This window comes from Haliotis rubra, unplaced genomic scaffold (assembly GCF_003918875.1).
Source record: "Haliotis rubra isolate DU_JTF1 unplaced genomic scaffold, ASM391887v1 Scf592, whole genome shotgun sequence".
NCBI lineage: Eukaryota > Metazoa > Mollusca > Gastropoda > Lepetellida > Haliotidae > Haliotis > Haliotis rubra.
In genome coordinates this window covers 347,152-374,880 of record NW_025767293.1, presented here as the reverse complement: position 1 = coordinate 374,880, position 27,729 = coordinate 347,152, and the positions used below count along the sequence as shown (strand labels likewise).

The 27,729-nt window shown below is 42.1% G+C and overlaps 1 protein-coding gene across 1 annotated transcript; it reads left to right on the top strand.

Moving 5' to 3' along the window:
• Positions 1-809: 809 nt before the first annotated feature.
• LOC124255087 (multiple epidermal growth factor-like domains protein 6) lies at positions 810-27,729 on the top strand. The gene is made up of 18 exons (XM_046688922.1): positions 810-1,125; positions 3,966-4,098; positions 5,229-5,489; positions 5,831-5,968; positions 6,632-6,766; positions 7,966-8,103; positions 8,535-8,733; positions 9,795-9,904; positions 15,352-15,435; positions 17,206-17,337; positions 17,678-17,944; positions 18,529-18,666; positions 18,993-19,127; positions 21,991-22,134; positions 22,557-22,640; positions 24,943-25,024; positions 25,519-25,617; positions 26,603-27,729. The coding sequence occupies exons 3-18, from the start codon at positions 5,240-5,242 to the stop codon at positions 26,952-26,954; spliced, it is 2,487 nt and encodes an 828-aa protein (XP_046544878.1). The 5' UTR covers positions 810-1,125; positions 3,966-4,098; positions 5,229-5,239; the 3' UTR covers positions 26,955-27,729.

Here is a 27,729-nt window from a genome sequence, read left to right as displayed (position 1 = left end):
AGTCGGTTTCAGTTAAAGCAGTACTTCTGTCATATCGTGGTGCGTCAGCCCGATATGGGAGCCTGAAGTGATACAGGTGTTCGGTGTGTACCACTTTAATGTATAGATATGGTGCGGAACAGATAAAACACGTTAAAATGAAGAATCTTGGATTCGAACCGGCTTCTTGTAAGCTAAGGGACGTAACTCGTTTAAATATCTTGGCAGGAATTGCGAGACTAGCATATGTACTTGCATGTATATGTAAGTGGTTTATGTGTATTGAATACATTAAGTGAAAAAATGGACGTTTTGCGTTCAGATACAAGTTAAAGATCTCGAGCACTATTTGTTAATACACACACATGAGGAAGACCTATAGCTCATATATTATTGGATGTGATCACACCATGTGCAGGTTATAGGCTGGTAACACAATCCACACAAGTATTTTCTGTAATCTAAAAGCTATATACACTCAACCAATCTTAGGCTTCGTTAATTATTAGCCTGCCAGAGAGAATTCAAAAGAACAATTACAGGAAAACTCGTAAATAACTACAGTCACGAACACTACGAACAATACACTATTCTTTGTACATGTGTATAGTAGTTTCCTTCCGGGGCACTGGGAACATTCCTCAACTCAACTCAGTTGAGACTGACATCAATCAATTCCATAACGGACAATATCACAACCCTTGTGGGACAGACATAAAACATATACTGATACTATCTCCCCCTGTCTACACTCTGCCATTAGCGTGATATCATGACTAATACACTTTGAAATAAACGATCTAGGCTTCCAGCGATTTTGTGAATACGTTTATCCTGGCGGTATTCACGCCTGCTCTGGCCGCTGCCTTCTCCAGGTGATTGTGCACACCTGTTGACTAAAGGCGCAGAGGCGCGTTATGCTTCGCTAGCTTACATCACGACATGTGTCATCGAGTAGACAGGCAGCGGACATGAAGCTCATGGCTGGTTACTCATCAGACAGATCTCAAGATTTGGAAATGTGGTGTAACTGCTGTTTCGGGTGTTGAATGTCCAGCCATGTGACCATGGATTGGTCCATACGCTGGGTGTATGTGATCCTTGTGTTGACCTGCGTGGAGTACATCGGGACGGAGAGTGAAGCAGGTAGGACAATTACTGGGGTGATTAAACATACATGGAAATACATTTGAATGTGCGCGGGAGAGTGGGGTGAGCGGATAGGGGAGGGTGCGTGTGTATGTGTACGTATGCGTGTGTGTGCACGTGTGAGAGAGAGTGAGAGTGAGCGCACATGTGTGTTTGTGAGTGTAAGTATATGAGTGCGTGTGTGTGAGAGAGAGGGATATAGAGAAAGAGGGAGGGAGAGTCAGAGGTGGGGTCGGGGTGGTGAGAGAATCACTGAACTCAATAATGATATTGTGATATTGATACGTACTAAGCACACACCTGTCCCAATATCCGCACCGTTTAGTGATACATCATTTCTATGATAAGATGTCCTAACACGTTGCGTTCTTTTGCATTGTCAGGTCCCTTAAAACAGTCAAACATACTTGTGAATATTTGGCTGGTGTGTATAATATGATCTTATACTTGTTTATATACACACCTGACCCCGACTGTCAGCGTCTTTGTTCACGTTACATTACTTCCTGATATAAAGGCGGATATAGCCGTGCCGTGGCTGGGGCGGTAACCATCCGTGACACACAGTACATGTCTGACATACATTCCGACTGGGGCCACATGCTCCGTGGACTGTTTACCGACACCAGGCAAAATGCAGCTGCTTCCATTGATTCTAGCCATATATGATCTGTTAAGGAATCGATGTAGTTTCTCGAGGTACTATAGATATACATTACATCGGAATGCAGATGCTGCTCGAGACTACCACGTGAGGTGGTCGTAACTATACGTCATGAATGATATGTTGGAAAGTGGTTAGTGCATGATAGGTGCATGTAGGCAGGAAATGCATTGACACCCACGAGGCTAGGCGGAGCTAAATGTACTGCAAGGAGTGAGACTTACCTGAGGGATATGGTGAATCTTGACATGGATTATAGTTTCTGGCTGGGGTGGTTTGGAGGGAACGGGGTGGGGAATGGCGTGGGTGGGGAAGTGTATGAAACATCCATGATATGTAAGACGTTTAGTGTGCAGTAATGCACGAGACCTACTCCTGTGGGTGGGGAGAACGTGGTGAATGTGTTGACATCAGTTAAACTTACATCTGGGAAAATATGGTAAATATGTTGACATGCACGAGACTTACATATAGGAAACTATGGTACAGGTGTTGACATGCACGAGACTTACATCTGGGAAAATATGGTACAGGTGTTGACATGCACGAGACTTACATCTGGGTGAATTTGGTAAATGTGTTGACAACAATTAGACTTACATTTGGTGGAATATGGTAAATATGTTGACATGCACGAGACTTACATATAGGAAACTATGGTACAGGTGTTGACATGTACCAGACTTACATCTGGGAAACTATGGTACAGGTGTTGACATGCACGAAACTTACACCTGGGAAAATATGGTACAGGTGCTGACATGCACGAGACTTACACCTGGGAAAATATGGTACAGGTTTTAACATGCACGAGACTTACATATAGGAAAATATGGTACAGGTGCTGACATGCACGAGACTTACACCTGATGGAATGTGGTAAATGTATTGACATGCACGGGACTTACACCTGATGGAATGTGGTAAATGTGTTGACATGCACGAGGTTTACACCTGGGGGAATATGGTCAATGTGTTGACATGCACAAGGCTTACACCTGGGTGAATATGGTAAACGTATTGACATGCACGAGACTTACACCTGATGGAATGTGGTAAATGTGTTGACATGCACGAGACTTACACCTGGTGGAATGTGGTAAATGTGTTGACATGCACGAGACTTACACCTGATGGAATATGGTAAATGTATTGACATGCACGAGATTTACACCTGATGGAATGTGTGTAAATGTAAACGTATTGACATTTACACCTGAATATGGTAAATGTGTTGACATGCACGAGACTTACACCTGATGGAATGTTAAATACACGAGGTTTACTGGGGAATATGGTAAATGTATTGACATGCACGAGACTTACACATGCACGAGACTTACACCTGATGGAATGTGGTAAATGGTTGACATATTTACACCTGGGGAATATGGTAAACGTTTGACATGCACGAGACTTACACCTGGTGGAATATGGTAAATGTGTTGACATGCACGAGACTTACACCTGACACATGCACGAGACTTACACCTGGTGGAATGTGGTAAATGTATTGACATGCACGAGACTTACACCTGATGGAATGTGGTAAATGTGTTGACATGCACGAGGTTTACACCTGGGGAATATGGTAAATGTATTGACATGCACAAGGCTTACACCTGGGTGAATATGGTAAATGTATTGACATGCACAAGGCTTACACCTGGGTGAATATGGTAAATGTATTGACATGCACGAGACTTACACCTGGTGGAATGTGGTAAATGTGTTGACATGCACGAGGATTACTCCTGGTGGAATATGGTAAACGTATTGAGACTCAATTTGTTTACAAACAACATCGTACAGCTGTAAAACCACTGAAACAAATATATGCTCATGATAAAGTCACAATTGTGCAATCGACAATGCTGTTAGTAGAGAGTTTGCAAGAATGAAGAAAGGGTTTTGTCGCTTCGATCTACACCTGATGTAATGTGGTAAATGTATTGTCATGCACGAGACTTACACCTGGGGTATGTGGTAAATGTATTGTCATGCACGAGACTTGCATGACCCTTAACTGCGGCATTTGGTGAACGCATTGGCGTTCATTACACCTCCACTCGCCATATGCCAAATGCATTCACATTTATAAAACATATGATGTACATCAACTCAATATGAATATTCAAATGGTTGAAGTGGCTTTTCGTGCAATCCGTTTCAGATTGTAAAACCTGGAACGTTTGGCTGGCAATGCCAGTTTTCCTGTGCCTGTCGCCGTGGATCCTGTGATGCAACCACAGGCTACTGTGAGGCCGGCTGCCGTGCAGGCCGATATGGAGTCGGTTGTCAGCTAGGTAACTGTGTATTACATAGAAACTGTCACAGGTCGACAAGTAACTGATGACAACATGGTGATATAGTCAGCTGAAATACACCAGTTGTTTCATAAAACATCAAACATTTTTGTCTCGAAATTATTATCAGTGGTAATATATAATTTGTATGTGCTACTCACTTGCAGCTCGCATTTTTCATTGTTAATTCGCAGAAAGATTGGAGAAAACATCCAAAATTCGAAATAATTGCTATGACATTTAACACTGTATTGAGCATTAGATTTAAGTGTTTGGGACGGTGGTGTTGCCAAGTGGTTATAGTGTTCGCTTGTCACGCCGTATGTCCTGGTTCGATTCCTCATATATGTAATGGGTATAACGAGTGAAGCTATTTCTGATATTGCTGGACGATTGCAAAAAGCGGCGTAAAACTCACTCACTCGCCCATTCCCTGGGCCGTCCAACGGGGTCATATATTGTAAATATCTTCTATAGCATCATCCTGATTATAAATATTGCGTTTCTTTGAAGAACAAACTGTTAAATGCCTATAAAAGACATCCAAATTTGATTAACATGACATAGTGGCCAATAGTGGGAAACAATAATGATTTGTTCCAGATAACGCTGAATGTTTCAGTTTGGTCTGAAAAATCAACAAAACGAGTTTACTTAGTAGGACCTGCATGTCCTGCAAGACGAGTCCTAAATAAAATGCAAAATGTTTTAGCGGAATAACAACCCCTTTTCTCTCTATAACGCTACCAATACATCTATTCTCACGTTATGTACATCCAACGGTGCCCCTGTGTCGTGATATTGCTACAAGCGGCGTTAAACCACATTCACTCACTGACCAAACCACTAGTCCAAACCACCCAATAGTAAATGGTCAACCCATTTTTCACTTTAACCCTACATCTTCTAAATACCACCTGAATATATTGACAACCACCACATCTGCATGAACCAGGGGCAATGGGGTAGCCTTGTGGTTAAAGCGTTCGCTCGTCACGCCGAAGGCCCGGGTTCGATTCCATACATGGGTACAATATGTGAAGCCCATTTCTTGTGTTCCCCTGCCGTGATATTGCTGGAAGATTGCTAAAACATGCGTACAACTAAACTCACTGATCATTTATCCATAGATTCTACGTGTATGTATGACCGGTATGGAGTTAACTACACCGGAGACGTCAACTCTGCGAGCAGAGGAAGAACATGTTTGCCGTGGTCCGATGTCCTACAGCAAGGCTACACTAGAGAGGAGTTCCCTGTTGGCGATGAGCCCCACAACTACTGCAGGAACCCAAGGACTCCACACGGAAACTATGCAGCCCAGCCCTGGTGCTACATAGCAAACGGTGCTGCCAGATCCTTTGCTGTCTGTGATCTCATCGTCGCATGTGGTAAGACATGATTGCTGGAGTGATTGTTAAAATGAATTTAAATGTTGCGGGTACATTCATTTAAGTTAACCCGAGAATATCCGTGTTAGTATTGGTCTTCAGCAACCCATGCTTGTCGACTAACGGTATCGGATGGTCAGGTGTGCTGACTTGGTTGACACATGTCATCGTATCCCAATTGCGCAGATCGATGCTGATGATGTTGATCACTGGATTGTCTGGTCCAGACTCGATTATTTACAGACCGCCGCCATATAGCTGGAATATTGCTGAGTGTGGCGTTAAACAACAAACCAACCATCCATAAAGTAATAATTGACAAACTTTGTTTATCTTTCTAGAGTGTCCAGTGGGCCTGTTCGGCCAGGCGTGTGAATCGTTCTGTCACTGTAAGGATACCCAGAGCGGTTGTGACAAGGTCACGGGTTTATGCGCGTCAGGGTGTGCCGCTGGCTGGACAGGGATGGACTGTCAAGCAGGTCAGTCATTCTACGGCCAAGCTCATGCACTACATAGAACACAGTACACAACCATTAACGTTTAACCGTAACACGTACTCGAATGAACTATTTCCGTGTGTTACAGGTTCAATGCAGCTGAGGTTTAGTCCTCCCGTTCGGCTCACTCTAACTGACTCATGGTCCAAAGTTACGTTTTCACTGGCCATTGTTTTCAAATAAGGGAGCCAATAATTTTAAGCTTTTCATAACAAACTATATCAGAATTGTTAACATTTTCAGTTCATACGCTTCATACGTGATTTAGTATACACGTTTATGATGTTGTTTAAATGTAGGCTACAATGGACTCGTACTAATTGTGTGAGACACGGTGCTACTGCTACAGCACTACATGCATACATATACAGGCTCCCCTAACACCTAGTGTCATCACTGATTTTACCGATCAGTCGATATACTTTTATTTTCCAAATAAACTCTTTGAATTTTGCGCCCATGGGGATCTGTTCGTCAGATAAAACTGGTTATTCCCTAACCTTGGTGTTATATGATTATGGTTATGCTGTTTTCGTTTTTCATGCAAAATTGCACCTTCATGACATCCACAATGATTCGATGGAGCCCAAATGACCCATGTCCCGATGTATAAATAATTTACCATTGATATGTTTGTGTTTGAAGAATGCGTCAGTGGAAAGTACGGCGTTGGGTGCACAGAAACCTGTGGACACTGCTATGGACGCTCGTGCGACCACGTGACTGGGGAATGCCCTGGGGGTTGTACGGAGGGCTACCAGGGACAGAAATGTCTTCAAGGTAAGTTATACCTGAGAGTAATACATTCATCCTTTCTGTTGTAACTCTTTCATGTGTAAAATTTTAGAATAGAAATTAAGACAAAATATTCCGAGCATACAAAAATCGGAATGATATTGTTATATGTCTTTTAATGCTGTGGGAATATTGTAATTGAGGCTTTGTTTTCGTTTTTGTGAAAATAGTGAATAAACAGCGAGCAGGGAGTAATAAGTGTTAACATTGTATGTACAAATACTCGCTAGTTTCACCCATTACAATTTACACTAAAAATGAATAGTCTAAGTATTTATTCATTTATTTATTCATTTATACCAGTCAAAACAATTCCATTTTATGATGAGTGATATTTATGACAAAGTCAAGCAAATTAAAGGTTATCTACTAGTTATAACCTTGTAACACCTGTACTTTCATTTGCACCTGGCTCGTCGCAATGGTAACCACAAGGAGATGTGACGTCACAATTGTCACATGTCACACACAAAATTCCAAGATATATATAATAACAATACAATAACCAATAAAATACTACAGGAAGATACCATATAACCCAAAGGGCAAAGCAGTAGTGAAAGTTATAGGAATGGACCACTGAAAGTCATTGAAGACACCAGGTGTTCACGACAAAGGTAAACTAAACTGCCACACAGACAGGTAGGTTTTCATTGCCTGACGCCGCACAGAACTTCTGCCATACAACTGTGACATGTAACCAAACCTGATAATCAAGTGATCGATTAATCATAAAACCAGTGAAACGATAGAGCATTTACGGATTTTATTGATGAGTATAATCGTTATGTTTAAAGCTGAATTACGTCTGCTGTGTATACGTCAAGGAAAACGTAAAATAAATATATTCGTTTTGCAACACAGAGAGAAGCAGTTTAACATCTCGATGAAGCCATTGTTTATTGTAGTTGACACAGCATATATAAATGTTGCCGATCAACCAATTTCCAAATAATTTACTCAGAATAACCCCATTCAGCTTATGTCGTGTAAATGGTGCTTGTTAATCCGTGAAGGTCCGGGTTTATATTGACGTAACTGGATATCATCGTATCCAAGTTGCGTAGATCGATGCTTATGTTGTTGAGCACTAAGCATTTGTTTACAGGCCGCTAGATAGCTGGACTATTGCTGAGTGCAGGGCTCAACAAGAAACAAACAAAACGGTATTCTGTTTCTTCTAGAGTGTACACGTAACTGGTATGGACGGAACTGCAGCCAGAGGTGTGGGAATTGTTCTCACGAGGAGCCTTGTCATCAGAAGACTGGCAGCTGCTTCCGGGGATGCGCAGAGGGCTACATGGGAGATAAGTGTATACAGAGTAAGTTGGGGATTTCGTTTCCTCACCTTTGACAGAAAACCAGTTTAATATTACGTGAAAGCATAAGTGCCTGCAACAATTTCAAAATCTGGTATGATGTGACCCTTGCTTGGAAAAATACCTTATGCTGTTGGAGTATACAGGTATTCTCAGGATCTTCAGTATGTATATTTTGTGCCATATTTTGTTCAGCTGATGTGGCTTGTAGAATATCCTGGCTACCCTGGAGACCCGGGTTCGATTCCCCACATGGTTTCTGTGTGTGAAGCCCATATCTAATGTCCCCCATCCTGTTATTGGTCTAATGTTGCTAAAATCGGCGAAATGGTACGCTCTCATTCATAATGAACCCTACACGTCTGCGATCTGGCCTAACTGTTGACGTCATCACACTCAACAGGTGCATAACATGACATATCGTTCCATTGCAGCATGTCCTCCAGGGAGATACGGACGTCAGTGTACGCATGTCTGTGACCCCTGCCCTTCATACACCTGGTGTCATCACGTGACTGGCGAATGCATCAGGACTCTTAAAGTCCAGGCTGTTGACGCATCAACAAAATTGCTGATACCGCTCATAGTCGGGTCTGTCTTGATATTGGTGGGTCTCCTGATCGCAGTCTTCTGGTAAGTGAGAATTGACAGTGGAATAGTATCACGTCGAAGACATGGGTTCGATCGCCCACGTAATTACTCCATATGAAGGCCAAATATCCTTTATCTAAACCATGATATAGATGAAATGTTGTATAAAACAGAAGCCTCTTGGCACATATAGATCCAAAGGGATTATGTTTGGTTCTTTTGTGGCACTGGTGGTCAGCGTCCAAAGCGATGTCAAGTGAGAGTAAGTCCGTGTTAAGGAACCAGAGATTCACCTCATCGATAAATGTTGTCCTCCCTTACCTAACTCATTGTCCTGCATGGACATGTGCCTGGTGTGCATCGCATGACCTCGTATCCCACCTGTGTTCATACTGGGAACACTGAGATCTAGTCGGTCGTCCCACCTGGCTTGTGGGCGTTAGCCTACGGTTATGTAATCGATAGATAGATAGATAGATAGATAGATAGATAGATAGATAGATAGATAGATAGATAGATAGATAATCTTTATTTCCTCCGAAGTCGAAGATACAGCAGGTTGTAACATAGGTTATATATGCATTACAGGTCACAGAGCGTGATAATCAAAATTAGAATAGGTATTTTAGTGGTAGGCTTCTAAATCCCGCGTCCCAACCCATGCTAACTGTAAGAGCCGACTGACGGAATTGGCTGATCAGGTTCAATGATTTGATTGTATCCCAGTTGCTCATGATATCAATCACTGGAATGTCTGGTCCAAACTCAATTATTTACAGACTGCATCCATGTGTCTGGAATATGCTGATTACAGCATTAAACAACAAACTAACAAACAAATTTGACTTGTTTCCAAGTAAACAGACACCAATGGTGTACTGGAGGTACTGGCCAATATCAATTCTGTCATGCCTATCGGTGAGGTAGCCTAGTGGTTAAAGTGTTCGCTCGTCACGCCGAAGGCTAGGGTTCGATTCCCCACATGGGTACAATATGTGAATCCCATTTTTGGTGTCCCTCGCCATGATATTGCAGGAATATTGCTAAAAGCGGCGTAAAATCCAACTCACTCACTAGTTAATCCACAACATCTGTCCCTCCAGCGTTATATGGATCCACCGTCGAGTGTGCACGACCAGACAGACGCTATATGTACGGAAGACAGTCCGGGATGACCACACCCGAGGAAGACGTCACGTTGCTGTCTGTGTGAGTGACTTCGTCGTCCACATGTTCATATACAATTACTTGGTTGAATATATTTTCAAAACCATACTATCTTGTGAAGGAAATAAACAGTTATTGTTCTCTTTTTTGGATTCTGAGGTGAATATTATTATTTCTTTCCAATCCTTCCAGTTTTATCAGTTTTATACGTATATTTGGAGTTTTTAATCGAAAGAACCTTCAAACAGGAAAAAATCTCCCAGTGTTTAATTCCATGTTTGATAAATTGGTGGGGTTGTAATAAAGAATATACATTTGGGGGTTTGTCACCTTAGATCGTAGAATGGGTAATTCATTACCCCATGTGTAAACAGGACGTTAAGATAAATAATGCCATCACCTGTGCAGCTGGAAAATTAATTGATTCATCCCAAAGAGTTCAAATTGTGTCCTTCGTTTTAATGCATCTCCAACATGTGTGTCGCTGGTTTGCCCTCCATTGCGAAAGTTGTGCCAAAGTTGTTACATTTTGAAATGGCTGTTGAATGATCTCCATTTGTACAATGGCACTAGGCAGAAATATATAAATCTCTTTTCGTTAACCTCTTGTGTTTATCAAAAGGCACGAGCCACCAGTAATGTTTTTATTTTTTTTATCTTTTTATTTCCCAGATGTTCATATACATTATGTCATACATGTTCATATTGAACAATACAATAGCTTGCAAGGTACTAGTATTCTATATATTCTCATTACAGGTATTCTGATGTCTACAATTCAACTATTTAGCTTATACTTTAATTATTTGTACATCAGTAAGCAAAGTGTGAAAAGATTACCAAAAAGCATAGAATTTAGGCTGGCTATTATTTGTAAATGAAATGCATCTACATGCTTCATAGTATTTCTTTTTGGATACATTTAAATTAAATATGCTTATATTGCCATACATCAGTGTTCTCTGCCGGTATCGAAGTAGTCAGTATAACACGGGAGAACAGGTTTCATTCCGGTCTGTTTTGTATGTATATATAAAATGTTGTCTTTATAACAGATCTGTTGACAAGAGAGAGGACCCCGAGGGTCAGGCTGATGTACAGCACTTGACAGATGATGTGAATCACAACGAGAGATCCTCCTGATGGAATCACATAGACCTGGGTCCATCAAACAGACACTTACTTCTTTATACAAATTGTGTGAATGACTGTTCCTTTCGGTGTAGCTGGACACGCTTACCCTTTTAGCAAACACCGGGTGTTGTTACTGATTTTAAGTGATACTGAAATAGTTTTCACAAGTTGTTTTAGTCTTTGTACGCATAATAATATCTGTTCGGCTAATGACAGATTATTTTATCATGTATAACTTAAAGTCTCTCACCACGAAGGGTCATGTTCTGTGATCGTATTTCACATAGTCATATCCGGCTATAAAGAAATAATTCGAGGAAGTGAAAGTGATGACATAGCGATGTGTAAATGGGGAAGGTCGATTGGGGTCCTAACTGAAATTCTGGGTTTCTGAAATTCAGTTTATTGTTTCGACGTATCAGGAGGTATTAGTTCATTAGTCCTTCGAGTGTTGATACCCGCTGTCTTCCATGTGGCGCCCAGACACACTGACATGTTTAATGCGTTCACTTGTAAACATTGTTTGATAGCGTTCATGTTTACGTGACAATGGCTATACTCCAGCCCCACAGTGACTCTTAACCACTGATACATGTTATAGGCTCTTTGTTATATATTTTCATTACACACTTACGTTGACTTTTTATCCGTCTCCTTTCCTATTTCCCAACCTGTTACAGAATTAGGTAAGACTTATTCCTTTACGGATTTTTCATTTACAAATCCTGATCGTAAGATGGGGAAATATACAAGTACATGACAGATGTGTTCTTCCACCATTATCGGAATATCCTGCAATGTTCGCGGTTACTGTGAAAGGTTTGTTACATTAGTCTTGCTGTTACCGTTTTTACATTCTCATTTACAAACATGTCTGCCTGACTTGTTATATGACTTGTATCCTTTTCTCTTTATGAATCTTCCGACCAACTTTTCGATCGCCCGAGGGCTATATACTATTAATATGTATATGAGGCTGCAGCAAGTGCAGTAGAAGACGCAGATCCATTTGACGGACACCCGGTGTCTTCAATATAGTGAACTGTTTGTGATACCAATATGTTTTGTACTTATCTCAAGTGAATCTGATGTACGAGTTCACAATTGCAACAGTATTATTGTGCACGTTATGTTTAGCATGCTTACAATTCCCCTAGGGTTTTGTGTCATTCATGTCGTTGTACACAGAGACATGGTAATGAAATGGGGGCCAGCCCAGGCCTTACTTTGCGGTCTTAGTTAGTTTTATGGAAGAAGTTTGAAACAAACATTCTGTGACTCCAGTAGGGAGTAAATTAAATTTGCTGTTAACGATTACCGCATCACACAAACATAACATCCCGATTTCAATATCAACGTCTACACCTTCATTTGAAATGAGAGCGGTGGAGTAGCCTAGTGGTTAAAGCCGAAGATCCGGATTCGATTTCCCACATGGGTTCAATTCCATTTCTGGTCTGATATTGCTTCAATATTGCTAAAAGCGGTGTAAAACCATACAGACTCACTCACTCATTTGAAATGGGTCCAGGTCGTGAATAATACAATGTGTACGGCATACATATTTTGAATACTTTATTTTATCAATTTGTATTGACTATTTTGAATATCCGTTGTCAGTTATGCATTACAAGCAGATACATATCTGTCTGGCCATTCTCACACGTTTGTACTCGCACATCATTGTAAGGAATGGCATCTTCCTCATTGTTGGATGTTGTTGGTTATATCACTAGACATGCTATTGCTCTCCCTGCCAAGCTGCATTTACAAATATGTTACGTTGTGTATACCGGAGTGCCCACAGCAGTATACACGTGCCGCACTGCCTGAACAACACATTCCTGAATGTGCCCATACAACATGACCCCTCAGAGCTGAATAAATATTTTTTAAAGAATGTATACGCTGATTTGTCATTGTTAATTCCTACCATCCAGAAGCTTTAAGAGAATATAGCCAATAAGTATTAGAGACCGATCCTTGATGTTATTGTACAACTAGGAGGCGTGGTAGATCCAGCTGTGACTATTCGCTTCCTCATAAACCTAAAAGATTGATTATGATTATATACATGTTTCCTGCTTATAACGTACATATGTTGACTTCACAAACACCACATTTACTACTACTACAACAACAACAACAACTACTACTACTACTACTACTACTACTACTACTACTACTACTACTACTACTACTACTACTACTACTAGACCCGTGAAGGTCCGGGTTAGAATTGATCTTCAGTAACCCCTGCTTGTCGTAAGAGGCGACTAACGGGAGCGGGTGGTCAGGCTCGCTGACTTGGTTGACACATGTCATCGTATCCTAAATGCATAGATCGATGCTCATGCTGTTGATCCCTGGATTGTCTGGTCCAGACTCGAATATTTACAGACCGCTGCCATATAGCTGGAATATTGCTACGCGCGGAGTAAAACTAAACTCACTCACTCACTCGATGACGGGTCGCTTGCCTGGGCCAGACAAGCCAGTGATTGATACTGTCAACTATTCACACCCCTGTCGTATCATGTCTACGAAACGACCAAATTACCGAGAATGAACACTCGAGTTGCCGCTTGCGTCCAGCAAAGGTTGCTCATGACCTTATCAGACCAGCAATACATATTCACATTTTACATTCCTTATTTGTATGTTAAGCATTTCCTTGTTAAAAGACTCAGTAATTGATATCATCATTAATCGTGTCTACCTGTGATGGCAATTCAGGTTAGTGAACTAAACGACAAATATTCACAATGGAGAGATCGCATGTTTCTCAAATACAATACGACTTATTAGCATATTTCGGGGGAAGACTGGGATTCGAGCCCTCAAGCACAGGGTTCACTCAGTCCAGCGTATGTGCATACAGTTCACTAATTTGTTGTCATATGTGAGACGTCTCTCTGAATCTCCTATATTGTCTTGCTAATCACCACGTGGATTTGTATCTGTCACATCAGGTGCTGGACCCACAAACCACTAGTGGTTCAAACTGCGCGGTGTATTAAACCCCTTGGAGGGGCGGTGGGGTAGCCTAGTGGTTCAAGCGTTGGCTCGTCACGCCGAAGACCCGGGTTCGATTCCCCACATAGGCACAATGTATGAAGCCCATTTCTGGTGTCCCCCGCCGTGATATTGCTGGACTATTGCTAAAAGCGGCGTAAAACTAAACTCAGTCAGTCAGTCAGTTAAACCCCTTGGACCGTTTCAACCCTGATAAGGAGATTCTCCTCAGTTGCGTTTTTTCGTTTGAAGGACCAATAACTTTTACGTTTTTTTATGTCATTCCACTTCTTCAAATTTAATTTGGTCACTCATTTGTGATATGCTTTAAAATCTACGAAGTTATTATTTGTGGTGAGTCTATTTGATTTTTTTAGACTGTGTTATATTACTTTTTAATGAGTTTGATGATCTATAGTTGTTAACTTCCTTGTTTCATACCAGTGAATATATGCAGCATTTTGTTATATCTAATACACTATATACTCCGGCACAACAAACATGTCACAGCGCACTCTGTCACACTTAAAGCATGCAGGTTGCGGATATGTTTTGATTACAAAGAGCTCGGGGACTGAACTTTACCGTGTACGTCCAGACTTTTGTCCACCCCTCTTACATTTTGTAGTGAGTGGGTTTAGTTTAACGCCACTGTTAGCAATATTCCAGCAAACAATAACACAGCGGGGAACATCGGAAATGGGATTCACACATTGTACCCATGTAGAGAATCGAGCCCGGGCCTTCAGCGTGACGAGCGAGCGCCTTAACCACTAGGCTAACCCACCGCCCCATACAATTGTAATGCCATAGACTTCTCCTTGCCTTAACCCCAACATCCAGCCTAAACACTATCCCTATTTCATACATCTAACCCTACCCTAATGATACAATCAATTTCCTTGTATGAAAGTCGTTGTTCTGGTATGGTGAGGTATCACTTGGTATCACTTTATTTTCAAATAATACGACTGACTGACTGACTGACTGAGTTTGGTTTTACGCCGCTTTTAGCTATATTCCAGCAACATCACGGCGGGGGACACCAGAAATGGGCTTCACACATTGTACCCTCAAATAATACGAAGGCTGAGTTGTTTTCTGTAGCAATTGTGTCAGTTTCTTTTTTAAAAAACGTTCAAACAACACATGGTCATTCCAACAAGGACATTAGATTCAACATCCGCACTTCAGTCGTTTAGTTTCGCCAGCAAGACGCACATCTATAAATACAATAGGCATCTTCCTCATATACCGGTTCGTAACAGCAACCGAAAGGTTAAACATAATGTGATAAAACTTGTTTATATCAGGGAAATGATTCCTTCTCTTCAACACGTTGAGTTACACCAGGAGGAGACGGAATGAAATCCTTACCATTACTGGCGTTGAGTCTGTACTTCATGCATCTCACTGATGCAAAACGAGGTAAGCTCAGCTGGCGCATTATCCTTGCTAAGTAGTTAGTTAGATGAAGTGCTGTGCTATTGGTAATAACATAACCTTGTTTATCGGGACACATAGCTAATACATTATGATATTTGAACAACGAACGGATCACAAGAACCATAACGGTATTTGACGCAAGGTTGTAAATCATCCATGGTCTCGCTGTTTACAAAGTTTATTATTATACGTGATGAATTGTTTACAACCAATTTCCTGGCCACAATATCATGGCAACCTGCATGTCACTACCCCGTCACACCAACTTTGCATTTGGAAAGACATTCCTTTCATTTCAGCATGTTATTTTCATATATCATGTTTTTCTGAGGACTATCCCTTCGACACGTACTAACATCCGCTGCCTCCACTAACAGTTCGTCTATAAAATGAGGCAACGTTACATAAAAACCGTTGCTAAATCATCTTCATGAAATATAGTCAAATGGAGTCCTGTGACCTGCTTAATTTTCAGAGAATAAACAAAACTGCAGAGATGTGAAACTGCGGTAATATTAACTTGCTACATATTCTAGACTTGCATGGGCTGTATTGGATATTTTTGTATTTATGTCTGTAATACAGAATAGTTTTAGGACGGAATGGTGTGTCGGAAATACTGCGTCATTATGACTTTGTCACCTAAATGTTAGTGAAAGCTATTTGGATAACCATACTATACATGATAATATATACGTAGAAACTGATAGCGGAACGAAAAGAGACTCAATATTGTTCGTGGTGTACAAGCACAGGTTTTGAAAGATATTTTCAGGTTATTTATTATGTTTGTCCCGGAAAGTGACATGGCGTTTGTCTGGGATACCGATTGTAAAGGGAAAATATCAGTCAGTACATATGGGCATACGATAAACGATGCATGTATATATAGTCATCCCATACTGGCAATATATAAGAAGCCTATAAATCGTTTATAGCCCCGGCGGTTTGAACGTCATAACATCCGAAAACATTTATTAAAAAACAATGTATGTTGAAAAAAATAGGTGCGGTGGGGTAGCCTAGTGGTTAAAGCGTTGGCTCGTCACGCCGAAGGCCCGGGTTCGATTCCCCACATGGATACAATATGTGAAGCCCATTTTCTCGTGTCCCCCGCCGTGATATTGCTGGAATATTGCTAAAAGCGGCGTAAAACCATACTCACTTACTGAAGAAAAAATATGTTGACGCTTAGATATCGCTTGACATCCGACCACTATTTTTAGATGATCACCGGTTTTGACACATTTTCTTTTAGTTTCAATGTATTGTGAATACTGGGAAAGGGGTTACCCCACAGGGATTCCATTACCCCAATGGGATTCCAAGGTAGAGGGGCGGTGAGGTAGCCTAGTGGTTAAAGCGTTCGCTCGTCACGCCGAGGACCCGGATTCGATTCCCCACATAAGTACACTGTGTGAAGCCCATTTCTGGTGTTCCCCGCAGTGATATTGCTGGAATGTTGCTAAAAGCGACGTAAAACCATACTCACTCACTCACTCCAAAGGTAAAATATGGTCCTATGTAGCCTCGGTCTGTCATAAGAGGCGTGAACACTAGATCGCGGTGTCAGGCTCAGTGACTGGTGGATTGTGTACCATCTTACTCCGACGTCACGGGACCAATCACTGGCTTGTCTGGTCCAGATGACCATTTTTCTAAAGACTGCCACGATATAGCTATGAAAGTGCTGACTGTAGGGTTAAACAACAATCTCTGTCTCACTCTCTAAAGAATGTAATGTTCTGTTAGGCTGTCCCCGTGGTAGCTTTGGATGGAAGTGTAAGTTTCGCTGCCACTGCCGTCGCGGGTCATGTGACGAAAAGAATGGATGGTGCGAGTCGGGATGCCAAGGAGGGAAATATGGATTTGGTTGTCAGCTCGGTAAGACAGTTAACTATGCGCTATATTTGACCAATGTAAAACTAGAATTCATAGAGATTCAAGCTAGAATTATCATAAATCATTATTTGTACTCAAGGCCGGATTAGGGGTTAAATGAAAATTTTGTATGTATGCGTGTGTGTGTGTGTGTGTGTGTGTGTGTGTGTGTGTGTGTGTGTACACGTACGTGTGTGTGTAGGTGTGTACGTGTATGTGTGTGTACGCCAGTAAGAAGGCTTTATATGCGCTCCTTGACTTCAATGCTACATATTATTATGCTATGCCCTCTATTCTTTGCGTGCCCGTGTGTCAGGGCTGTCTAAAGCTACTTACCTTTCAGACAACCATTGCATGTATGACAGCCGTGGCATCAACTACACCGGCACCATCGGTCAGAAACAGGGTGGTCGTATGTGTCTTAAATGGTCGGAACCCTTTGTCCGTCAACTAGGGTATACAAACCAAAGTTTCCCTCACGAAGACAACCCGAAAAACTACTGTAGAAATCCTCGGTATGGAAAGTACAAATACGCTTCGAAGCCCTGGTGTTTCATCTCTGCACATAATGGGAAGAATTACGCTATGTGCGTCGATCTTAAACTATGCAGTAAGTGGACCCAAAGCTGCCAATATATAACGCTGAGTTGATGAAGTTCATACCATCCCAACTTATGATATATACTAACGACGTCCAAAGAAAGACCATCATGATTTTGTCTTGTTATCTTACAGAGGTACCTTACACCTTACCCCAAGGGAGCATAGTATCACACAGACGTACATGTCTGTTTCACTGACAATGGGTGATATATCCGTATACTTGAGCATTTTGGAGTGAAATGTCGTTCGCATGATGCATAAACACAACCCTCAATGTATGTCTGCTTTAACTTCCGGCATGCTTTCGATTTGCTTCAATGTTTACTCAAAACCGTGGAGTACCTTCTTGTGGACGTCAGTCACTTACTTAAATGTTACCCATTTCCCAAATGTAATTGACGTGGTTATGCTTCGTGATTAAATGTTACCCATTTCCCAAATGTAATTGACGTGGTTATGCTTCGTGAATAATTACTCATTACATAACAGTCACAATGCGATCGTGTATGTATATTTTGGAATAACACTTTCTCAACAGTTTGTTAAAATACTAAATAAATGAACAGTGACAATAGAAAAAACTGTTTGCAGACTGTCCCGATGGATTGTTCGGAGAAGGTTGCGGGAAATACTGTCATTGTGGTGACGTGTATGAAGCGTGTGCAGACAGCTTGGGCCACTGCAAGACTGGGTGCTCTTCTGGCTGGACTGGCTTGAACTGTCAGAAGAGTGCGTTTTAGCATGAACGTTCATGGTGTCCTATTTCCGAACAAAGTTCTAAAATCGTAAACGAATGAGGAAAATGAATGTCATTTAAAAAGGCACTTTGAATGACATGAGGAAATATAACATGCAACTAAAAATAATAAATAAATTATAAGAAAAAGGATCGATACGCTCACATCCTTGTACTGGCGAACCAAGACTAGGATACATCAATGAATTGTGCATGTGTTTGTATGAACCTCGCTTATATATGTGTAACTGCATGTTTCAAATTACGCATAGCATGAACACAGAGAACGTATGTCAGGGCTTTGCGTCATGTTTTGTAGAATGTGAGGCGGGTACCTACGGCCGTGGGTGTGTCCAAGTGTGTGGCCACTGTCACCAGGAGACGTGTGACCCTGAGAGTGGGGCGTGTCAGGGTGCCTGCAAGGAGGGCTACTGGGGCTCGGACTGTACACATGGTGTGTTTGTGTGTAGATAAGTACAGTTTGACTTGCACGTATGGCATGGTATATGTTCGGTTTTAGGAGAGGGGAAGCAGAATATGCAACCCCGTGCTGAATAGTAACCAAAAAGTCGATTGTATTTTTAGTAATATATTTTCTCATTCATTTCGAAAGGAATGATGGTCGGTCCTTACAAATAGACGACGTAGTGTCGCACCTATACACAGAAAACGTAATTAAGCACCCCCTGCATTTGTGCAATGATAGGCTTTCAACGTGTACATAAAACTTCTCGTGGTGACCACGATTAAAAAACATGAGCTTTTATGACCCGTATTATTCTTTGGCTCATAAAAAACGACAAAATGATTGGAATCCATGTTGATTTCATGATGATAATTGCTCATTACAAAAAGACCCAACTGGTTTTCATACAAAACCATGTCTGTACAAGTATGGCCCTGGAATGTTTAATATTGAATTTATTGGTGAATGTGAAAATTCAAAATGTCATTTTGCGTGTCTTACATGATTCAAGGTCAATACCGAGTGTAACCTCCATGTGACTGTATGACAGCCAGCACTCTCCTCCTCATACCTACTGTCATCCTCCTGATCATCTAAAGGGGCAGTCTACGCCATTCCTCATGTAAAGTAGCTTCCAATTGGGCCAGGTTCTGTACAGAAGGATCCCTTTGTTGCAAACGACCACCAATCATGTCCAACATATGCTCCAAAGGGTTAAGATCGGGGCTCAGTCAATCGTGAGATATGTCAGGGGGTACTTAAATAAGTTCTTTGTGTATATATGAGGCATATAAGCATGTGGCTGATATATACTGAAAGGAAAAAGTATGGGAACCCATAGGGATAATGCGATAAATGTTTACTGCAGTGTTAAGGATTTTATCTGTATCAACAAAAAGATGAAAGAACATTTGCTATTATGAGTAGTGCCCATCTCAAATTCGTTAACCTTTGTGAACCAGCATGGGCCTCCGTAAACCAAACACATTCTCATATCGTTCCCATATTTATGTCAAGCTAATATACTCTCCCAAAGAAACGCATATAGGAATTTCAACTGTTTTTTTATGTTTATTTTGAAACTATCTTGTAGGCTTTATGAGTCAATGAAATATAGCGAAACTGCACACTGGGAATGCAGACTTATCCGTCTTTGGCACCAACTCGAGGAAAGTCAGTTTGAGTGTCACATGGAGACGTGTGATGGTGCTGAAGTCATTACCTCGTGTGACCACCGTGGGCATCCAGAACTGCACGGCATCGCCTCGGCATCGAACGAATAAGTCTCAGAATCTCGTGTTGGCCAATCGCAGCCCACTCTGCCTGTAGTGCCTGTGCGAGTTGCTGAAGTGTCTTGGGCTGAGGGTTACGGCGTCGACCCCGTCTGTCCAGGGCATCCAACAGATGTTCGATCGGGTTTAAGTCCGGTGATCTTGAGGGCCAAGGGGGTCACATTGATGTTGTGGTTCTGGAGGAAGTCTCTAGTGTGACGTGCTGTGTGGGGCCTGGCATTGTCCTGTTGAAACAACTCCCTTTGGCGATCAATGATTGGAAGGAGGTGTGGGCGTAGGATTTCGTCACAGTGCCGTTGAGCTGTCAGGTTGCCCTGGATCATCACCAAATCACTTCTCCTAAGGCAGGTGATCGCTCCCCACATCATAACACTGCCCGAATCTGTCCACCTGGGGAACGCAAGCGTCGGTGAAACGTTCACGTCGACGTCTGTACACCCGCATTCTTCCATCGCGTCGTTCCAATAGAAATCGTGATTCATCACTGAACCAGATTCTACGCCAATTCGGTAGGTTCCAGGCCTGAACGTTGGTGCACCATTGAACTCGATGTCGACGATGTTGTTGTCGCTCGGGCCGCCCACTCTTCTGGCACGTACACCAGCCTACCAACCTGTTCTGACGGTCTGTGCAGAAAGCTTCCTCAATCCGGATATTTGTCGAGCGGTACTGAAATGGTAGCTGTTCGATGACGCAGGTGATTCCCGGATGTAGCGCCGCAGTGGTCGCTCGAGGTCGCCCACTACGAGGGACATCTGCCAGCATTCTGTCAAATATCTCTCCCAGAGCCAAATGGCTTTGGATTCATGACGGTTGGACTGGCCAGGTTCAAGCAAACCAATGGCAATTTGACGGTTCGTCAACAAGATTGGCATTTTGCGTTCGTCAACAATATTCCAAATACAGTGAATAATCGACAGACAGCGATCAACCTTTTATACCCATCATTGAGACTATTTGATCCCCAACTTTCACGTGCATTGCATGTGAATTGTGTATTCTGTGACACTACACGCCGAAATTGAAAATCATGCTGTTAAATACGGGTATTTTACGGATGGCGCGTTTTGTTGTGATGTTTGAAAACATAAACACCATAGGACTCATAAACAGAGCCAAACCTTTTGTAAAATGAATCACGTTTTAATTCATTGCTACATGAAATTGCTAATTTCATGATGCGTTTCTTTTTTGGGAGAGTATATATAGCATTATCCGACACACATCCTATCGGCACATATCTTTCGAAATATATCAAAACTAATCAATAGGATACAGTTTAATGCCGCTTCTAGTAATATTCCAACATTATTACTGTTGGGAGCAGCAGAAGGGAGCTTCACACAATTGTGAGAAATCGAACCCGGGACTTCGGCGTGACGCGTGAACGAAGTCACAAGGCCACTGCCCCATCTATATGAACCACGCCGGTAAAAATCGATTCGCAGATGATTCTAAGATTCAAAACGTCTCTTTTACAGAGGATCTAAATAATGTTCATCATTCGTTTTACCAACTTAATACATGATCCTAAAACATGATCAATTCCATGTCTCCAGAATGTGCCCCTGGTGCTACCGGACGTGACTGCAAGGAGCTCTGTGAACGCTGCCCAGACGGACACGATTACTGTCTCTCTAAGACCGGCACCTGCGTGGAGGGATGTTCCCACATGTATACGGGCAGCGGTTGTTGTTTTCATAGTGAGTGTCAGGCGGCAACGTCTATGTTACATTCTTTCTTATATTTAACTTTCACTAATATAATATTCTTCCAAATTTCACTTCAGTTTTACGATTAAGACAGCGTCATACATATAACTTGTTTACGTGGCATTTAGAAGTTGGTGTGATGAACAACGAGGAGAGTTCTATGGATATACAACTTCTTTAACTTAATATGAGGGAAGTTTCGGTGTAGCTACCGTGTTTGTAGCTACACCGAAACGTCGCTCATATTATGTTAAAGAAGTTGTATATCCATGGAACTCTCCTCGTGTTAGTAGCTACACCGAAACGTCGCTCATAATATATTAAAGAAGTTGTATATCCATAGAACTCTCCTCGTTGTTCGTCATGCATATACTTACATTATTCATAGAAGTGTAACATTTTGTATATTTCAGACTGTAGTAATTGTCACAGTGGAACATGCGGCAACTGCTCTCATGTCTGTAACCCTGACAACAAGAATCACCCGAGTGGCCTAAGTATGACACGTGTGACTGGTGTATGACACGTGTGACTGATGTATGACACGTGTAACTGATGTATGACACGTGTGACTGATGTATGACACGTGTGACTGATGTATGACACGTGTAACTGATGTATGACACGTGTGACTCATGTATGACGTGTAAATGATGTATGACGTGTGAATGATGTATGACACGTGTAACTGATGTATGACACGTGTGACTGATGTATGACACGTGTGACTGATGTATGACACGTGTGACTGATGTATGACACGTGTGACTGATGTATGACACGTGTGATTAATGTATGATACGCATGACTGATGTATGACACGTGTGACTGATGTATGACACGTGTGACTGATGTATGACACGTGTGACTGATGTATGACACGTGTAACTGATGTATGATACGCATGACTGATGTCTGACACGTGTGACTGATGTATGACACGTGTGACTGATGTATGACACGTGTGACTGATGTATGACACGTGTGATTAATGTATGATACGCATAACTGATATATGACGTGTGAATGATGTATGACACGTGTGACTGATGTATGACACGTGTAACTGATGTATGACATGTGTGACTGATGTATGACGTGTAAATGATGTATGACGTGTGAATGATGTATGGCACGTGTAACTGATGTATGATACGCATGACTGATGTATGACACATGTGACTGATGTATGACACGTGTGAATGATGTATGACACGTGTGACTGATGTATGACACGTGTGAATGATGTATGACACGTGTAACTGATGTATGATACGCATGACTGATGTATGACACGTGTGACTGATGTATGACACGTGTGACTGATGTATGACACGTGTGACTGATGTATGACACGTGTGATTAATGTATGATACGCATGACTGATGTATGACACGTGTGACTGATGTATGACATGTGTGACTGATGTATGACACGTGTGACTGATGTATGACACGTGTGACTGATGTATGACATGTGTGACTGATGTATGACACGTGTGACTGATGTATGACACGTGTGACTGATGTATGACACGTGTGATTAATGTATGATACGCATGACTGATGTATGACACGTGACTGATGTATGACATGTGTGACTGATGTATGACACGTGTGACTGATGTATGATATGCATGACTGATGTATGACACGTGTGACTGGTGTATGACACGTGTGACTGACGTATGACATATGTGAATGATTTATGATACGCGTGACTGATGTATGACATGTGTGACTTAAGCTAGACACGTGTGACTGCTGTATGACACGTGTAACTGATGTATGACACGCGTGACTGATGTATGACATGTGTGACTTAAGCAAGACACGTGTGACTGATGTATGACGTGTGATTGATGTATGACGTGTGACTGATGTATGACACGTGTGACTGATGCATGACGTGTGATTGATGTATGACATGTGTGACTGGTGTGGCTGATTTATGACATGTGTGACTGAAGTTAGACACGTGTGACTGATGTATGACGTGTGACAGGTGTATGACATGTTAGTGATGTATGGCGTGTTACTTATGTATGACATATGTGACTGATGTATGACACGTGTGACTGGTGTATGACATGTGTGACTGATGTATGACATGTGTGCCTGGTGTATGACATGTGTGACTGGTGTATGACACGTGTGACTGATGTATGACACGTGTGACTGATGTATGACAAGTGTGACTGTTGCATGACATGTGTGACTGATGTATGACATGTGTGACTGGTGTATGACATGTGTGACTGATGTATGACATGTGTGACTGGTGTATGACACGTGTGACTGATGTATGACAAGTGTGACTGGTGCATGACATGTGACCGATGTATGACACGTGTGACCGATGTATGACACGTGTGAGAGGTGTATGACACATGCGACCAAGATATGACACACATGACCGATGTATGATTGAATTGGGTTTTACGCCGGTTTTAGCAATATTCCAGAAATATCAGGGCAGGGGACACCAGAAATAGGCTTCACACATTGTGTCCATGTAGGAAATCGAACCCGGGTCTTCGGCGTGACGAGCGAACGCTTTAACCACTAGGCTACCCCACCGCCCGACCAATGTATGACCTGTGTGATCGGTGTGGTCGATACATGTGACAGATGTGACTGGTGTATGACATGGGTGACCGAACTATGACATGTCACTGGTATATGACATTTGTGAACTTGGCTCACCACACCAATGGCACTACTGCTACTACAACTTCTACTGTGCAACAACTACGACCACAAATACTACTATTACCAAGGGTCATTATGTCATTTACAGGCGTAAACCAGAAGTTGTCAATAGGATTATCTGCTGGACTGTCAACCGCTGCTGTCGCGGTTGGGATTGTTGCTGGACTTAGGTAAGGGTACTACGAGGATATCCAATACTAAAGATGTCATATGAACAATGTCATTTTGCACACTCATCGCACAGTATAGCTAAATATGATACTTGGTATGAGTTTGGTACTATGTTGTACAAAAAGAGAGTAACCGTTGGATTAAAAACGCCTTTACCCGAACTTGCTACTGCTATCCTTTTCACGGTATGGAATTGATTCGTTATAGCCGGGTATGAGCTTTACGAAAAAATACATTACCATTTGTGTTGATTGACATAATACTCTTGATGATCTGCCGACAGAGATTCCAGTGGGCAGAGGAAAATCATGTGGAGCAATCACTAAAAATCAGTGATGGCACTAGGTTTTCGAGAAAAAATCTATTCCTGTCTGTCCTAGCATTACTAGATTTGGAATCCCATATGTGTGTATGTCTGCGCATGCGTATGATGACATCACCAGTGTCACTGACAATTCCCATTATGTGTGAATGATTCGTCTTTGTTTCACAGTTACAAAGCCTGGAAACGACACACTGCCAGTAAATCCCAGCACGAATGTATTGAGATGGTACCCCAAGGACATCACAATGCTGCTTCAGATTCCTATTTGTACGTATACAAGGCCGTCTCTGTTATATCTGTTTACAGCATAGTGATGCGCGTTACGAAGTGGTAGCTGCGTGTGGAGATGGGAAGGAACCTGATGAATGTCCGGTTTCAGGCGTGTATAACTTTGTACAACTTTGCTGAATTACATCGGGATGCCACTGACTTACCAGAAACGTAAACAGAGAATTTGGGATTCGAACCCACGACCCAGTGTGGACATGTTAAACATATACGAAGAAGTTAGATCACGGTTTTTGTATCCTCCCCGCGAGCGTGTTTGGTGATTTAACCAATACAGACACTGGCTGATTCCATAAGTCACCTTTTGTCAGAAAAACACCTTTGTCGGGCATTAGTTGAGTGGGATCAGCTTTAGTCCAGAGTGGACTGAGTGTAACAATCAGTATGTTCTTGAGGCACAGGGGCGGTGGGGTAGCATAGTGGTTAAAGCGTTCGCTCGTCACGCCGAAGACCCGGATTCGATTCCCCACATAAGTACTCTGTGTGAAGCCCATTTCTGGTGTTCCCCGCAGTGATATTGCTGGAATGTTGCTAAAAGCGACGTAAAACCATACTAACTTACTCTTGCGGCACAGGTGGCGCTGTCGTGTAAGGCACAACCATTCGATGTGGCGTGCGGCGTGCGGGGTGCCATAAACCATTGATCAAGCTATTCAACGCTATACCTTTGTTCGCGGGATATATCTAAGTGCTAAACTGTTAAAGGCATCGCTTAGGGCTTTTCGCCCACGCCATCCTGTCACGTCATGATATATTGTTAAAACAGGGGGCGGTCAAGTGGCCTAATTGTTCAAGCGTTACCCTTCAAGTTGAAGACCTGGGTTCGATTCCCCATATGGGTACAATGTGTGCATCCCATTGGTGTCCCCCGCCGTGATATTGCTGAAATATTGTTAAAAGCGGCGTAAAACCATACTGTCTGTTAAATCAGCGTTAATCTAAACTCACTCAATCAATGTTGCAGGTCATCGCGTGGAAAAAAATCAAAACAGAAGTCTGCTACAACAAGTCTTCTGAGAAGCGAGCTGTCGATGAATCCGAGTGGAAGGCGAGAAACCAAATTTGTTTCTCGTCTTTTCGCCCACACCAGCTACCAACCCGATCTCTTCAGCAGCTCCCAGGGTTTGCCACGACAGGACAGTTACATAGATAGTATTAACATATTCGGGACAGAGCAGGTCGAAGACAATGCCGTCACTCCGAGACGACACCTTTTTGGCCAAAGTAGTCGTAATCAAGGTGGTTCGAAAAAGAAGGGCGGCGTCAGTTTATCACTCGCGCCGCCAGATAGCGGCTTTATTGAAGAATTGTCATAGTCAGTCACCTAAGCTGGAGAAAGTGGCCGAGTTGGTAACATGCGGGTTCTTGACGGGTGATTAATACATTGATTTGACCTTGACGTGGAATCTAATGTCAAATCACGAGATGGTAAATGAAAATTGAACATTTAGAAAGCATGGATTGTATTGATCCAACATTCAAATATGGCGAATTCTCTCGTTTCATGGAAAAAAACCCGTTACGATTAGGGACAAGACCTGATACCTGACCTGACCTGGTGGTCAGGTTCTTGACTTGGTTGACTGGATGTTACAATAGTTAATCCGAGTTTGACCCTTAACTAAACGATCTAGACACAAATGGATGACGATAGGTCCGCACAAAACGATGGAGTGGTCAAAGCAAGCCCTCTGATTGGTCGACGCTTGTTAAGGAGACATTTACAGCTGATGCTGAGAAGCAATTGATAGGAAAAAAAATTCTTTTCCAAGTCAAGCAAGCGATAAAGTTCAAATTTCCAGCGAATTACTAAAGAATGTGCAGATTTACAGGCGTCGACCAGTCAGAGGACTTGCTTCGGCCACACCGCCGTTTTGCGCGGGCCTATCGTCATCATTTTGTGTCTAGATCGTTTAGTTGAGGGTCAAAATCGGCTTTCAATCGATTTGCAGAAATAACAATAAAGAACTGGTAGGTGTCATGAGTGGTGATCGATAGACCAATCATCCATGGTTATGTTCATGTCAGTTTCAAGATCATGTCTACCAGTCTATGCCCAATATGTAACTTTAAATAAAATGTTGAATAAGA